The sequence below is a fragment of the Ursus arctos genome, unplaced genomic scaffold (assembly GCF_023065955.2).
Source record: "Ursus arctos isolate Adak ecotype North America unplaced genomic scaffold, UrsArc2.0 scaffold_36, whole genome shotgun sequence".
Classification (NCBI taxonomy): domain Eukaryota; kingdom Metazoa; phylum Chordata; class Mammalia; order Carnivora; family Ursidae; genus Ursus; species Ursus arctos.
Window position 1 is genome coordinate 17,848,967 of NW_026623050.1, and position 15,690 is coordinate 17,864,656.

The 15,690-nt window shown below is 35.2% G+C and overlaps 1 protein-coding gene across 14 annotated transcripts in view; it reads right to left on the bottom strand.

Moving 5' to 3' along the window:
• Window positions 1–287: 287 nt before the first annotated feature.
• The window catches only part of ATOSA (atos homolog A), a 116,540-nt gene continuing 101,137 nt past the window's right edge, over window positions 288–15,690 (bottom strand). For 12 of the 14 annotated variants that reach the window (XM_048219351.2, XM_044391014.3, XM_048219357.2 and 9 more), the window contains 4 exons: window positions 11,281–11,439; window positions 6,507–6,575; window positions 4,003–4,202; window positions 288–1,287 (listed from right to left, as the gene is read on the bottom strand). In XM_048219351.2, coding sequence (XP_048075308.1) covers window positions 1,134–1,287; window positions 4,003–4,202; window positions 6,507–6,575; window positions 11,281–11,439 — 582 coding nt within the window. In that variant the 3' untranslated portion in view covers window positions 288–1,133. Of the gene's footprint in view, window positions 1,288–4,002; window positions 4,203–6,133; window positions 6,576–11,280; window positions 11,440–15,690 lie in introns of those variants that run through there. The other 2 variants (XR_008957140.1, XM_057306344.1) reach the window with 2 other exon arrangements.

The window sequence follows — 15,690 nt, forward strand, 5'->3', positions numbered from 1 at the left end:
GGAGAAGCAGACTCCCCCACTGAGCAAGGAGCCCGATGTAGAACTCAATCCCAGGACCCTGGGATCATGACCTGAGCCAAAGGCAGACACTTAACTGACTGAGCCATCCAGGCACCACCAAATAAATAAAATCTTAAAAAAGTGATAAATTTCTTTGGGGAAGAGGCTCAAGACATCTTCCCTCTCCTCTTGTCTGCTGTAAAGCTAGAATGGAAACCGTCTGATGGCTACCAGAAATCACTCAATCACATGAATGTCTCATCTAAAAAATAAAAGCCAAATACACATTTCTTTGTTTTTTGCATATATTTACAATATAAATACTAATTTGTTTTCAAAGTACATACTCTTTTTAACAATTTGCAAAAGTTATCTAGCATGGGACAGCAATTTAATGTAAAGCCTCTGTAGTAGTAACTAAGGAAAAATAGAACTGTTTGGGGGATAAGGAGTTCTAGGAGTATGGATGGGCATAATGATTTGAACTTGCAAAGGGAATGTGAAGCAGCTTAGTCCACGTTGCACTGCCAAAACAGCATGTTAAAGGACTAGTATGTGAGACAGCAACCTGGATGGGGTAAAAACTAGAGCTGGGAAATATAAAAAGTACACATGCTTGCATAGTGCGTTAATCTTAAAGAAGCTCAACATTTCATTCTCATTTTCAATAAATTAAATGAATAGTACTTAAAACACATCACACAAAATTAAAGACTTGTGCATATATTTTGGATTTCAACATTAATGTCAAAAATACATAGTATGATTTTACATAGGATTTGTGCTACATTAGAACACTAGAGACAAACATCACTTGAGTATTAAGGGAAACATTAAATATTAAATAACTGAGAAATAAAATGTGTAAACACTAATCTAACTGGGGGGGGGGTTGCTATTGCAACACGTCCAATGAAGTGGTTTCAACAGTACAAAAAAGATTATTAGGACATGAGTGTTTCCAGTCTACTTGGAATATGTGGATCTCATTCCAGGAATCCTTTAATAAAAACTGGTCCAGGATAACAGGAGAGGATCCACTCTCCTGGTTGTTAATTGGTACACTCTGTTCTATGCTAATTTTTACTTTCAAACTTGGGTACTGAGCAAATACTTTAAACTGTCACTCCTTATCAACATCTTGGTGAAAACTGAGGGTTTGTTGGCGATTCAGTGTAAGATTTGAGTTCATATGCAGCACCGCTATCAACTTCCATTGACTTTCTTGAGAACAGGAGCCGTACATCTCTATGGAGGTAGATCTTTCCAGATTTAGAACTCTGGAACCTATACAAACAAGCAAACAGAAAGATACAATATTTCAGGGACTGAGTCTTTAAAACAAACAAACTTGAGTCATTAAATTTTGAGAGCAGCAAGAATTAAGCCTTGCTACAATATTACGAGTGACTCTTTAACAAGATATTTTAGTCTTCTATGGCCAAAGTATGTGCTGCTAGTTAAGTGCTTCTCCCTTATTACTCCCTAAACAATCCATACGCCCTTTCCTTCTCATATTATCAGAGATGTTTCTTTCTATAACGCTTGTTTCACATACCGCCCTACTTTTCATCCCTGACACGCGCACCTTCCCTCACCTAGAGTGTCAAGTTTCGGTTCACATCAATCAGACAACATTTGGGATTGGTAGTCCTAGCATCTTCTAGTCACATCCATTTCACATAACTTGCCCTCTCCCAATTCTGAGTGCATTAAAATGGATTCCAAAGTTGAAAACTCACCACAGAAAATAATCAAGTACTGAGGAATTACTGCTATCATCAGTAATGGCTTGCTAAATAAAGCCTAACCATCATTAAAAAGACAAGTTTGTAGTGAAATGAAAATGGTTATCAAAACTGTGTATAGAACTGTGTCTATCTCCTGCTAATATCTATAACATAACACCGGGGGCTAGAGTCTTTTGTCATTTAAACTTATCTGGAAGATAGTCAAACATACAAACATACTCCTTAGTGCTCATCTCTCTGGTTTTCCCTTTGCATAGCAGAAATACTCTTTGGGTTTATGAATTTTACTTCTAAATTAGCTGAAAAATCTGGTGGTCAGTTGTATGTGAGCTGAATGTTAGCTCACTCTTTCATTCTGTCTGAAGTTTTTTCCAGTTAATCTTAAAATCTGCTACCATATATGCTACTAAAATCTTTCTCCTTAATCTGAAGGAGAAAACTGAGACATTTTGCAAGTATAATATACTCATACATATGTGGTATACTTCCCAGAGAGGTTTCTTTACAGCATTTGAAGTACCTAATCACTATGGGGGTTATAAAGGCTGGGGTAGTTGATGTTTACTTTAGTGAATGTTGGTTACCTATGGCTATGGTGGTGAAACTTCAAAAGGAATGGTATCAAATGGAAGTTTAGAGAGAGTTGAATCTTACCCTAGATTGGGCTGGGAGCTATTCTTATAGTCTGCTATTTCATACCATTTCTCTTCTAAAAAGTCTTCCAAGTCTGTTTTCAGATTTTTCATTCCACAATTTGTATAACATTCCCCATTATGCTCATGACAGTGGTGCAGAGTTAGGTTTAGAAACACTGAGCCAGTTCAACATGTCCTTAGGATTCAGAACACCAGGCACAAGACCCCAAGGTAAGAGTATCAATTAAGCAGTACTAGACTTTTTCAGGTATGGGACTTGAGTGGCCGGCTCACTCTTTATTCACTCCAGACCACCACAAGGCAGATCTATTGAAAGATAGCTGGTGGTCACCATCAGTAGCAGATTAAAGAGGTCTTCTGCCTAGGCTCTGGATGAGAGATGCCTCCTTTTCATGAATAGTGACTTTTGGTGCAAGGAGTTAGGCTAAAATTATTCTCTGATGTGACTGAGAACTTACTATGAACAGCATCAGAAAATTACTAAGAACAAAGTAATAAGCAAAAGGCTATTCAGGGGCACCTGGGCAGCTCAGTTGGTTAAGGGTCTGCCTTGGGCTCAGGTCATGATCCCAGGGTCCTGGGATCGAGCCCCACATCAGGCTCTCTGCTTAGCAGGGAGCCTGCTTTTCCCTCTCCCTCTGCTTGCTGCTCCCCCTATTTGTGCTCTCTCCCTGTCAAATAAATAAATAAAATCTTAAAAAAAAAAAAAAAAAAAAGGCTATTCAGCTCTCTCTTAACCAACAGATTTGCTCATTGCATGAGAGCTACACTAGGATTTCAGGGCCGAAAACCTAACCCTAGAATATTGGCAACTAGGACCTCAAGGGCAAACAGTTTCTCACAACCTAGAGCTGTGACCTGGGTAGCAAAAGTTAGAGGAAAAGGTAGTTTTGATGGAACTACTAGAATATAAACTCTTTGAGAACAGAGATTTTCACATTGCTGCTTCCCTAGTGCCCAGAAGCATACCTGATACATAAATATTTGTTAAATGAATGAAAGTTTAAAACTTCTCTGCTCAATACAGTAGCCACTAGCCACATGTGGATACTGAGCACTTGAAATGTGGCTAGTTCAAATTGAGCTGTGCTGTTCCTATAAATCTATACTTGATTTCAAATATTTAGTACAATAAAAGAATGTAAAATACCTCATTCATAATTTTTATGTTGATTATATATTCAAATTATAACATTTGGGTATGTTGGATTAAATAAAATACATTAATCTTTCCTGTTTCTTACTACTTTTTAAAATGTGGCTACTAGAAAATACAGAACCACATATGTGGCCCATATTATAATTCTATTGGTTTCAAAAATGTGTTTCACTGCCCCAGATATGTCAGCATTTGTTTTGATATAAAATATTTGACATTACATCGCTATAAATGAAAACTCTCCTAATTCAACAAGTAACAATGACCGCAGGAAGATATACCATGTGTCTTCTGCATCTTGGCATATGAAAAGTTTCCAAATTAAGCAAATTTCAAAGGACACTGGTCCAGCTAGAGTGACAGGTGTTAAAATAAACTAAAATTTTGAAGTTGTTCTTCTGAAGTAACATATTTTCATATTTATTTGAAACATTACCTCAGATGTATGAGGTAGCGTAATAACCGTTCTTCTGTATGTCGGATGTTCTCTTTATTAACACTTCTTTTCATTTCTTGTTTAACAGGTACAGAAAAAGTTCTTTGTCGTAGGAATGTCTGATGATTAGCTGGCATATCTCGTAAGTCATATATCACAACAAACATCTTCACCACAGTCTTATTAGGATTAAATAAGGTCTGAAGAAACAACATAAAAATTACTCCTTAAAAAGTGATTTGTTGATTTGATGCAAAATGATTGTGCCAATAATAAAATAGGTTTTTTGAAACAATAAGTAAATCCCAGTGGATATAATTCAGTTTTGGAAACTCAAGTTAATAACATTTTTAAAGTTTATTAAGTGATATTTGATATTTTTTTTAAAAATGGTTCAATTTTTTCATTTCCCAATACTATAAAATCCTGTAACAAATAAAAATTTTTAGTCACAAAATGCATATTAGACAATATATAGCTTTTACTGTTTGTTCAGATTTTAAGAAATGTTTCCCCTAAAGTAAGCAAAATACACCCTTACTGGATTAAAAACATTCCAGTTCACTTATTTCAAACATTAGCTTTATTAAAGTGTGTCAGCTGCAAAATACTCAGAATGTTAATTTTCCTTACATTTTAACAGTGACTAAAAAGAAAATTTTAAAAATAAAATAGCTAGATAAAACTAGACTTTTTGGTATAATAGGTATATATAGTTACATAAAATTAAAAATATGTTCTCAAAAATGAGAAATTTCCTTATTTGGAAAATTTTTCCAGGTTTAGAAAATAAAGTTCATTATTATTAGTTACAAAGTAGGCTGAATAATACTTCATGTTCTCACAGTTGGATTCATTGCAAAAACTGTAGAGACACTAAGCTTTTAAAAAAATCATCAATATCATAATAGACCAAAATATGTATCCTCAGTGAAGACTGAATTAAGTTCAATTGATACTTGGCTATTAGTAATTGGAGGAATATTATTTTTTAAAGTACTAATTCTTAAACAAGATCCCAAGTTGCTGATCTGACTTTAACCAAATTACCAACACATCAATAGGTAACTTGGTGCCCATGCTTTCAGAAGCTCATCCGTGGCACTGGACATCACTCACTGAATCAAAATGAGAAATATATCAATATTATGATCCAACTTTTGAAATCTAGTGAGTCTTAAGATTAAGGCTAATACATTCAATAACCACAACAACTAGCAAGCCAGGAGTTCAAACCATGTTTATACATAATTAAACTATATAAGGAATGAAGACATACCTAAATTTCAGATTTAAAATTAATCGCTTTAAAAGTTGGCAGTCCTCAAACAAAGAGGTACGAATATACCGCCTCTGGGTTTATGCCTTATTATTATGACAACTGATAGCTAGCTTTCCAGTGACCCCCTCTGTCACACGAACCACACAGCCAGAGGCAAGAAAACGAGAAGATTATCACTCATTTTAGTTCAAGAAATCCATTTAACATAAAAGTCTTACTTTTATATGCAGTGATTCTTCCTTGGTAAAATTTATGTATGTGTATAGACTGCACTGTATGCACACATATGTATTGCATAGTACTATGTTTCATCCCTGTGTGACAGGAAATAAATGTACAGACTCCTTGCTGTATTCAAACACTGGTGATGAGTAAAAGTGGTCTGGTGAAACACTGATTACATTGAGGCCAAAAGTCATAAGCAGCCTTATTGAATTAGACCAGATACTGAGTGTAAGGAACTTAGCTAGACTTTTTTCTTTTTTAAATTTCAGCTTTTTTATTGAGGAATAACCGACAAATATCAATTAGATTCTTTTTAGTCTGCAAAAGCCAGCTTTGTAACAGACTTCTGGGCCTGCAGGATTATCCTGCGTCTGACTTGGAGATGAACTCAATCGCAAACTGGCCTTGATATCAAATTACTCTTCTGAGACCACAAGACCAGTGATGAATGATTGCTCTGGGCTAGAGGAATTCTCCTGAGCCCAAACTAGATCAACACCTAGACCAAAAGAAAAGGATGCCTTCTCTGCCCTCATATCTGTCAGACTACATTCCTAGTTTGTATAACCATCTTAGTAGATTAATTTAGAAATTATTACACTAGGGTTAATTTTGTTTTCCAAGTTTTCCTGCCAAAGCAAGACTAATATTTGAGGTCTCCTTTTAAATAGGTCAATCTCAGTCTGGCTAATCATATTAAGTAGAAGGCACTAGTAATGTTAAGTTCTAATTACATTGAAAAGAGCTCTATTTAAGTTATGTAAACTGTCATATACTATTTTTCTAAAGCATTCACCTTCATTAGATTATTTATGCTTTCCTTTTATGAAGGTCCCCACATGGCCATTCCTGGGGCAGAGCAGGGAAACTCCAAAGAAAGCTGCAGCCCCACTGTTACTTACCAAAGTTGTTGCAGCAGCAGTAGCAGGAGAAAGGGCTAAGTTCTATATGTATGTGAGAGAATGATTATTGCAATTGTAGGCTATAAAACACATACCACTTGTATTGTTCCTGAAGGAGGTACTCGATAACCCCTTTTACCAAGGGACTCTAAAGTAATCACACCCTTGAAATAAAAGAAGACAAATTAAGTACAAACTGATGCACATGTATATAAAAGACTAAAAATAATAAACCATGTAATAACTAACATTTTAGAATTTTACTTGTATGCAAAAATATTCCCATCAATAGATACATTCTGAGCATGGAACAGTGAGGGTCCCACCCCAAAGGAAAACATTTACTGTTCTTCCTGGAAATGTTGCAATAAATAATAAAACATTACACTGCTTGAAATTTATATTAAGGCATACAATATAGAAGCTCCTTAACTGAAAAGGAAATAAAGGGAGAAGGTAGGATTATTCCCTTGTATCACACAGGAGGAGGGAAATGAAGAAGCGACCAATTTATTGTTCTTCGGACATACAAAAAGTCAGGAATGCAAAAGGGTCTAAAGTCGTAGCCAACACTGAAGTTAATTCTTCAGTAAGTGAGTTAAATTAATATATGGATTTCTGACTAGAGACAAACCAGCATCATCAACATCACCGATAAACTTCTTAGAAATGCACAATTTATAATTCTCCCTAGACCTACCAAATCAAAGCTGTATTTTAAGATTCCCCAGATGATATCATATGTACATTAAAGTTTGAGAAGTATTACTGTACTAAATAAAGTAGTTTTCTGAGAAGGATGTTCTAATCACTACAGAAACCCAAACAATGGCAAATAAGCATAAATTAAAACAAGGAAAGCTAGAATTGAATATGTGAAAGTTTCTAGATAAGCAAGATGACCAAATGACTACAGGTGGTAATTGTGAAATTTAATTTGTAGATAGCTTTAAGAAAGGAAGGGTGATTCATTTAACTGGGGTAACAGTTTAAAGTAGTTATGTAGAATAATTGCACGCTCTACATTTCAAATCCCATCATTTTATATTGTACATGCCAAAACATGTCGACCTTCAGTAAAAGTAAATATAAAACAGGACTGTCCCATCAAACATCTCTGTTATTTGTAAGACAGACCAGGGTTGGAGGGTAAAAAAAAAAAGGGCACAAAGGAGGGCCAGACTCTGCTACGTGAGTCAAGTGCCATCCTCAGACTATTTAATTGACACATTAATATTAGGAAATATTCACAGAAATGGTCATTGAAAGGACACAGGTTGTTCTTGTCTAATCTGATTTACCACATGGTCATTTAAAGCACGAAAAAAAGCATATCAACAAACTGCGTTCCTAACCAAAGCGGTAATGAAGCTTTAACAATTTCTCTCTTACTATCTGCTTTATGTGAAAAAAAAAAAGCTATGGCATATAATGCCCCCTTTTCTTCCTAGTTCCAGAAAGAGAAAGTAAAATATATCCAAATAATAGCTACCTTTATAATCACATTGCTGTAGGCAATACATTACTATTTCACTTGCTACCTTCCCCTAAAAACATATAAGAAAACTGTTGGGGCAAAAACTATTATGAAACCTACACTTATTTCCTGTAATACATACAATTTTAATAGTTTTCAGAACATGGTAACAGTAACTAAATCAATTTATAAAGACAGTATGTATATTTTTAAAACCTTATAGTTTATGTATGCCAACACTTTGCAACCATTTCTAAGCAATGTAAGATCAGTAGGGGCATCAGCAAACTAGGAATTTTAGATACAAACTGGGAAATTATCTGGAATTTCATTAATATTAATTTATTATTTGTTATATTTTAATAATTTCATTATTTTAGTTGGTCAGCATATTAATGTATTTACCTATAAAAATTTATTGTATTTAACATAAGAAAAATACTTTCCTTCTGGCATTTTAGGATGGAATAGAAAGGTTAAGATAAACTAATTTGAGTCAAAATCTCACACAAAAACCCCTCAAATTACTCTGCTATAGAGAATATGCAATAAGTAAAACAAAAAAGTTTACCTTAATCTGGTGAATTACAAATACAAAAAAAATAATATATGGTCCTGTTAATACTATGATAATTGAAGTCATACCATGAATTTACCACTGGCATACATTCTTTAGACCATTTTACCTGGTTCCACCATTCAACAGTTTTTAAACAGTGAAATATTGTTATGTAGCAGTTGGAGAACATTTTTACCACTGATACCCAAATTGGAGAGAGAGATTATGTGGCTTTGCGCTAATATTTGAGGAATTATTTAATGAAAAGTCCCATACCACTTCTACACCACAAAGACAGAATTTTCTGTGCAAAATTTTACCTTTATGGTCATTCACGGTATTTGTGATGAGAGATCCCAAGGTAACGAGTAGGAATCTTGTGTCTCAGTTCTGCTGATCTGTGATATATACTGTCTTATCAAAATGTGATCAAGCCTTTGAAAATACACTAAACTACCAAAATGTAAATAAGATTCCCTGAAGAAACAAGATTAATTTTATTATAATAGGAAAGATTTGTGGTCTAAGATTTGAACTAGGTCATTTACAAAAGGAACCTATTCCTAATGAATAAATTAACCTAGAAAAAAAATTAATTATATAATGGGAAGTTTATTGAAGAATATTATCAGAGAAGAGTAAGTCAGGGATTCTTAAAGGACAAATTGAGCCAACCTCGATAACCTGATTCATACCCTTTCCAATATCAAAAGCTGTAATCATTTGTTTGTACTTTCTGGAGACAAAGACACAAAACCCTTTATCTCTTAATCCTATGCGTTTTAGATGTCAACCAAAGTCATGGATTAATGCTGGTCTGCTTTTTAAAAGCGTAGTTCAAATTCACTCTTGCTTGTAAATTTCACTCAAAAATATTTACTGAACATCTTTGAGTGAATTTTTATTGATTTCAGCCATTTGCTCTTTCATCTTGTTTCTAAATCATCCTAAATCATTGGGGACTTTGTACATTATGACAGATTACAATACTGTAGACCTTACATTTCCGTTCTGTGATTACTAAGCGCCAATAGAATATGTGAAACTGACGAGACTTGTTGCTGTCCTGGTAGAGCAAAATGGATACCTTTTATAGTTCTATTTTAATATTGTAAGCACTCCAGAATGATACATTTACTCTGAAATTGAACGTACATCAGTTGTACTTTCCATGTTACTAGTTATCAATATTAACTATTATTTTTTCAAAATTTTACAGGGAAAGTAGATATATCTTTCCATGGTAAATGAATAAGAAGTGGCTTTGTGATAACTTGACAGATTCATGAAGGACTGGGTCTTTGTTTTAGATAATAGTTAATGTTGTGCATCCTTATGACTATGATCCACAAATATAAATATTATTGGGGGAAGAAAACTTGGAATAAATGAACAGACAACACTATGTTTTGTTTTGTTTTTTTTTAATCAAAGTATGAAACACTGATCAGGCTCTTAAATGAAATTTTCAGGGATGCCTGGGTGGCTCAGTCAGTTGAGCATCTGCTTTGGCTCAGGTCGAGGTCCGGGGATCCTGGGATCGAGCCCAGCATCGGGCTCCCTGCTCACTGTGGAGTCTGCTTCTCTCTCTCCCTCTGCCCCTCCCCCTGCTCCTGCTCTCTCTCTCTTTCATTTGCTCTCTCTCAAATAAATAAAACCTTAAAAAAAATATTTCACCCTTAGACTGGAAAAAGGCTAAAATAACTTTCCTTGAGCAAACTGGGCCAATAATGAATAGGTTATATTTCAGTCCCCCAAAATGTTTAATTTCCTTTCCTCTGTTGTTTCTCAATTGCATAGAATTCCCTTTTCACAACTTTTAGTCCTTGAAAATCTAGAAAGCCAGAGAGAGGGATGTTAGGAGAGGAGTTAACAGGGCCATGTGGTAAGCTAAGAAATTCAAGTAACAAGGCCAGAGCTGTACATTTTTTGCTATAGCAATTTATACTTCTCAAAGTAAGACTTAACATGAAAACACAGATCTGACTCCATATTTGATAGCATCACTGTAAACTTCTTTATAGAGCTACACTGTTAGCCTCTTCTCCATCTTTCTCTCTTGTAAAGGGCTGACATTAAACGTACACTAGGACCCAGTGTCATTTTTGCAGTTGAAGGCTTATTTTAACCTCAAGTGATCAAAATTAAAAAAAAAAAAAGGGAAAGATGAAATCATAGAATCATAAGGCTCAAAACTGCTCTAAATTACTCTTGGCTATCCTATTCTCCCCATTAGAACATAAGTATGGAAACAGAAATAGCTAGGATTAGAAAACAACTCTAGGATTAGAAAAAAAAATGGTCTCAAAACAAATAGGAGAAAGGGGGTGAAGGGTCTTACAGAAGACTTAATTCACCAAATCTTTACGTAAATCTTCGTGAGATGAGGATCACATGTGAAGCCAACACTTGTGGGACCAGGGGGCACAGTAAGCACTTGAGAATTTGTGTGAACTCAGCAAGATATGAAATTATAGTGTTACTAATCTGTTTTATCATGATTTCAAATCACATAGAAACAAGTAAATTTTCAGCAGATCCTCAAATACAAAAGAGCAAATTCATTGTTAGAGCTAGCTGGAAAAGAAGTTGTGAGGTAACATTTTTTTTAAATTATGTTCAGTTAGCCAACATATACTGCATCATTAGTTTTTGATGTAGTGTTCAATGACTGTGAGGTAACATGTTGGTACTTAATCCCTATTCAGACTTCAGTATTCTCTTAGGAAATGCTTTGTTTTCAAGCATTGCTAGAAAGCAGTCTTAAATCTCTTTAAAGGCATTTGTCATTAAATTGGTTGATTTTAGCAAAGACAATTTTTAAAATACTTGCCATATAAGGAGAGGGAGCATTATCATCTGAAACACTGTAGAATGACACTTCAACTGGAAGAGTCAAATGTGTGGGGCAGAAAACACCACTTGCCCCGACCTCGGCAGTAAAACCATCAACAATGCCAAGAGGATCTAACCGATAGTTTAAGACAGATTCCTGGAAGACAAAATATTTTTTAAGAAATAAATTTTAGAAGTTGACACACATTCATTTTTTTTTTCATTTTTAAAGAAATACATTACTATGCTTTCTGGTTCTAGAAAAAACGGTTGCTACTCAAACAGAATCCAACAATACATTAAAAAAAATCATTCACCACAATCAAGTGGATTTATTCTGGGAATGCAAGGGTGGTTCAATGTTTGCAAATCAATTAATGGGATGCATAACTTCGATAAGAGAAAAGATAAAACCCATATGATCATTTCAATAGACACAGAAAAACATCCATTCGTGATAAAAGCCCTCAACAAGGTAGGATTAGAGGGAACATACCTCAACATAATAAAGGCTATCTATGAAAACCCCACAGTGATAACCATACTTAATGGGGAAAAACAGAGTTTTTCCCCCAAGGTCAGGAGCAAGACAAGGATGTCCACTTTCACCACTTTTATTCAACATAGTACTGGAAGTCCAAGCCACAGCAATTAGACAACAAAAGGCATTCAAATTGGTAAGGAAGAACTAAAACTCTGACTATTTGCAGATGACATAATACTATATATAGAAAACCCTAAAGACTCCCCCAAAAAACTACTGGAACTGATAAATGAATTCAGTGAAGTCTCAGCATACAAAATCAGTGTGTAGAAATCTGTTCCATATCTATACACTAATAATGAAGCAGGAGAAAGAGAAATTATGAAAATGATCCCATTTACAATGCACAAAAAATAGTAAAATACCTAGGAATAAGCCTAATGAAAGAGGTAAAAAAGACCTGTACTCTGAAACCTGTAAAATACTGATGAAATTGAAGATGATACAAAGAAATGGAAAGACATTCCATGCTCATGGATTAGAAGAAGATTGTTAAAATGTCTATTATACCCAAAGCAATCTACATATTTAATACAATCCCTATCAAAATACCAACAGCAGTTTTCACCAGAACTACGAAAAAAAACCCCTAAAATTTATATGGAACCCCAAAAGACCCTGAATAACCAAAGCAATTTTGAAAAAGAAAAGCAAAACTTAAGGTATCACAATTCCAGACTTCAAGTTGTATTACAAAGCTGTAGTAATCAAAACAGTATGGTACTGGCCTAAAAATAGATATAATAGATCAATGGAACAGAACAGAAAACCCAAAAATAAACCCACAATTATATGGTCCATTAATCTTCAACAAAGCAGGAAAGAATATCCAATGGGAAAAAGAGTCTCTTCAACAAATGGTGTTGGGAAAACTAGGCAGCCACATGCAAAAGAATGAAACTAGACCACTTTCTTACACCATACACAAAAATAAATTCAAAGTGGATTAAAGACCTAACTGTGAGGCCTGACACCATAAAAATTCTAGAAGAGAGCACATGCAGTAATGTCTCTGACATCAGCCATGGCAATATTTTCCTAGATATGTCCCCTTAGGCAAGGGAAATAAAAGCAAAAATAAACTATTGGGACTACATCAAAATAAAAAGCTTCTGCACAGCAAAGAAAACAATCAACAAAACTAAAAGGCAACCTACCAAATGAGAGAAGTTACTTGGAAATGACAGTGATAAAGGGTTAGTATCCATAAAGAACTTATATAACCCAACACCCAAAAAACAAATGATCCAATTTAAAAATGTGCAAAAGACATGAACAGACATTTCTCCAAAGACGACAGATAGATGGCCAAAGGACACATTAAAAAATGCTCAACATCACTCATCATCAGGAAAATGCAAATTCAAACTTACAATAAGGGGTCACCTCACACCTGTCAGAATGGCTAAAATCAAAACCATAAGAAACAACAAATGTTGGCAAAAATGTGGAGAAAAAGGAACCCTTGTGCACTGATGGTGAGAATGCAAACTGGTGAAGCCACTGGGAAAAACAGTATGGAGGTTCCTCAAAAAGTTAAAAATAGAACTACCCTGTGGTCCAGTAATCACACTATTGGGTATTTATACAAAAATACAAAAACACTAATTCAAAGGAATACATACACCCCTATGATTATAGCAGCATTATTTATAATAGCTAAATTATGGAAACAGCCCACACGTCCATCAGTAGATGAATGGATAAAGATGTTGGGTGTGAGGGGTGCCTGAGGTGGCTCAGTCTATTAAGTGTCTGCCTTTGGCTCAGGTCATGATCCAGGGTCCTGGGACTGAGCCCCATGTCAGGCTCCCTCTCTCCTATCCCACTTGTGTACTTGCTCTCTAACAAATAAATCTTAAAAAAAAAAAAAGATGTCGGGGTGTGTGTGTGTGGTGTGTGTGTATGCAATGGAATATTGTTCAGCCATAATAAAAGAATGAAATTTTGCCATTTGCAACAACATAGATGGAGCTAAAGAATATAGTGCTAAGCAAAGTAAGTCAATCAGAGAAAGACAAATACCATTATGATTTCACTCAAATGTGGAATTCAAGGAAGAAAACAAGCAAAGGAAAAAAGAGAAACAAACTAAGAAGCCGACTCTCAACTATTGAGAACAAACTGATGGTTACCAGAAGGGAGGTGGGTGGGGGGATGGGTGAAATAGGTGTTGGGGATTAAGGAGTAGGAGTGCACTTATTAATGAGCACAGGAATGGGTATGAAATTGTTGAATCATTATATTATACACTTGAAACTAATATAATGCTGTATGTTTACTACACTGGAATTAAAAATCAAATTAAACAGGGGCACCTGGGTGGCTCAGTCCGTTAAATATCTGACTCTTTAGCTTGGCTCAGGTGTTGATCTCAGGGTCATGAGTTCAAGCCCCACACTTGGCTCCATGCTGGGCATGAAACCTACTTTATTTTTTTAAAAGATTTTACTTATTTGAGAGAAAGACAGAGAGAGAGCACACGAGCAGGAGGAGGGGCAGGGAGAGAAGCAGACTCCCTTCTGAGCAGGGAGCCGGATGAGGGCTCGATCCCAGGACCTTGAGATCATGACCTAAGCCAAAGGCAGCCACTTAATGACAGCCACCCAGGTGCCCCTGAAACCTGCTTTAAAAAAAAAAAAAAAAAAAAAAAAAAAGACAGGTCAAACCTAAAAAATAAAAAAATAAATAAAATAAGGTTGCCACCAGTTCCATGTCCTCATTTCAGATGTTTATCTGACCTGCCATCAACCTGTCCTCCATCAATCTTCTACTAATGTATGAAGTTTGGCCTCCTCTCACTATTCCAACTCATGCCTAACTATTTTTAAACTTTACTGTCAGTTAAACCTAATTGTTTAATATGTTATTCTTATCTCTGTAAATAAAAATATATTCTACCAGAGATATAGGTATAATATCAGAAATTTTCTTACTCTTCACAGAGCCTATCCACCAGGTACCAGCCACAGAGAAGCACTTCAAATCTTGTTAACAGGTCATATGCAATGAGAAAGCCAAGTACCTAAAACTTCAACTGAAAAATAATTCCTTCTTTAAAAAATACTGTTATGTGTGACATATGTTTTATAGTTTAATTTTTTTTAACATTGGACAAAAACTTAAAAGCAGAGAAATAAAGTGGCATCTTTGGTGGTGTAGTTGGTTAAGCTTCCAACTCTTAGTTCCGGCTCAGGTTAGGATCTCACGGTCAAGAGATGAAGCCCCAAGTCAAATCTGCTTGAGATTTCTTTTCTTCCTTTTCTTCCTTTCCTTTCCTTCTTTCTTTTCTTTCTTTCCTTCTTTCCTTCTTTCCTTCTTTCCTTCTTTCCTTCTTTCTTTCTTTCTTTCTTTCTTTCTTTCTTTCTTTCTTTCTTTCTTTCTTTCTTTCTTTCTTTCAAGATTTTATTTATTTGACAGAGAGACAGCTAGCGAGAGAGGGAACACAAGCAGGGGGAGTAGGAGAGGAAGAAGCAGGCTCCCAGCGGAGGAGCCTGATGTGGGGCTCGATCCCAGAACGCCGGGATCACGCCCTGAGCTGAAGGCAGACGCTTAATGACTGAGCCACCCAGGCACCCCTGATTGAGATTTTCTGTCCCTCTGCTCATGCGCACACACTCTCTCTCTAATAAATAAATGAATAAATAAAAAATTTTTAAACCACAGAAATACAAATAGTAGAGAAGCTCTTATTCATTTCTTTCAAGCTCACTTGCTGAAAATCACTTTTAACAATTTAGTGCTATCTTGCTAGGTATGAAAAACATTTTAAACTTTTCACAAGCTCTTTTTTATATATACATATATTATATGTATATACACGTATCATGAAATGTGAGTACCATTTCTTTGATTCAGTAGTTG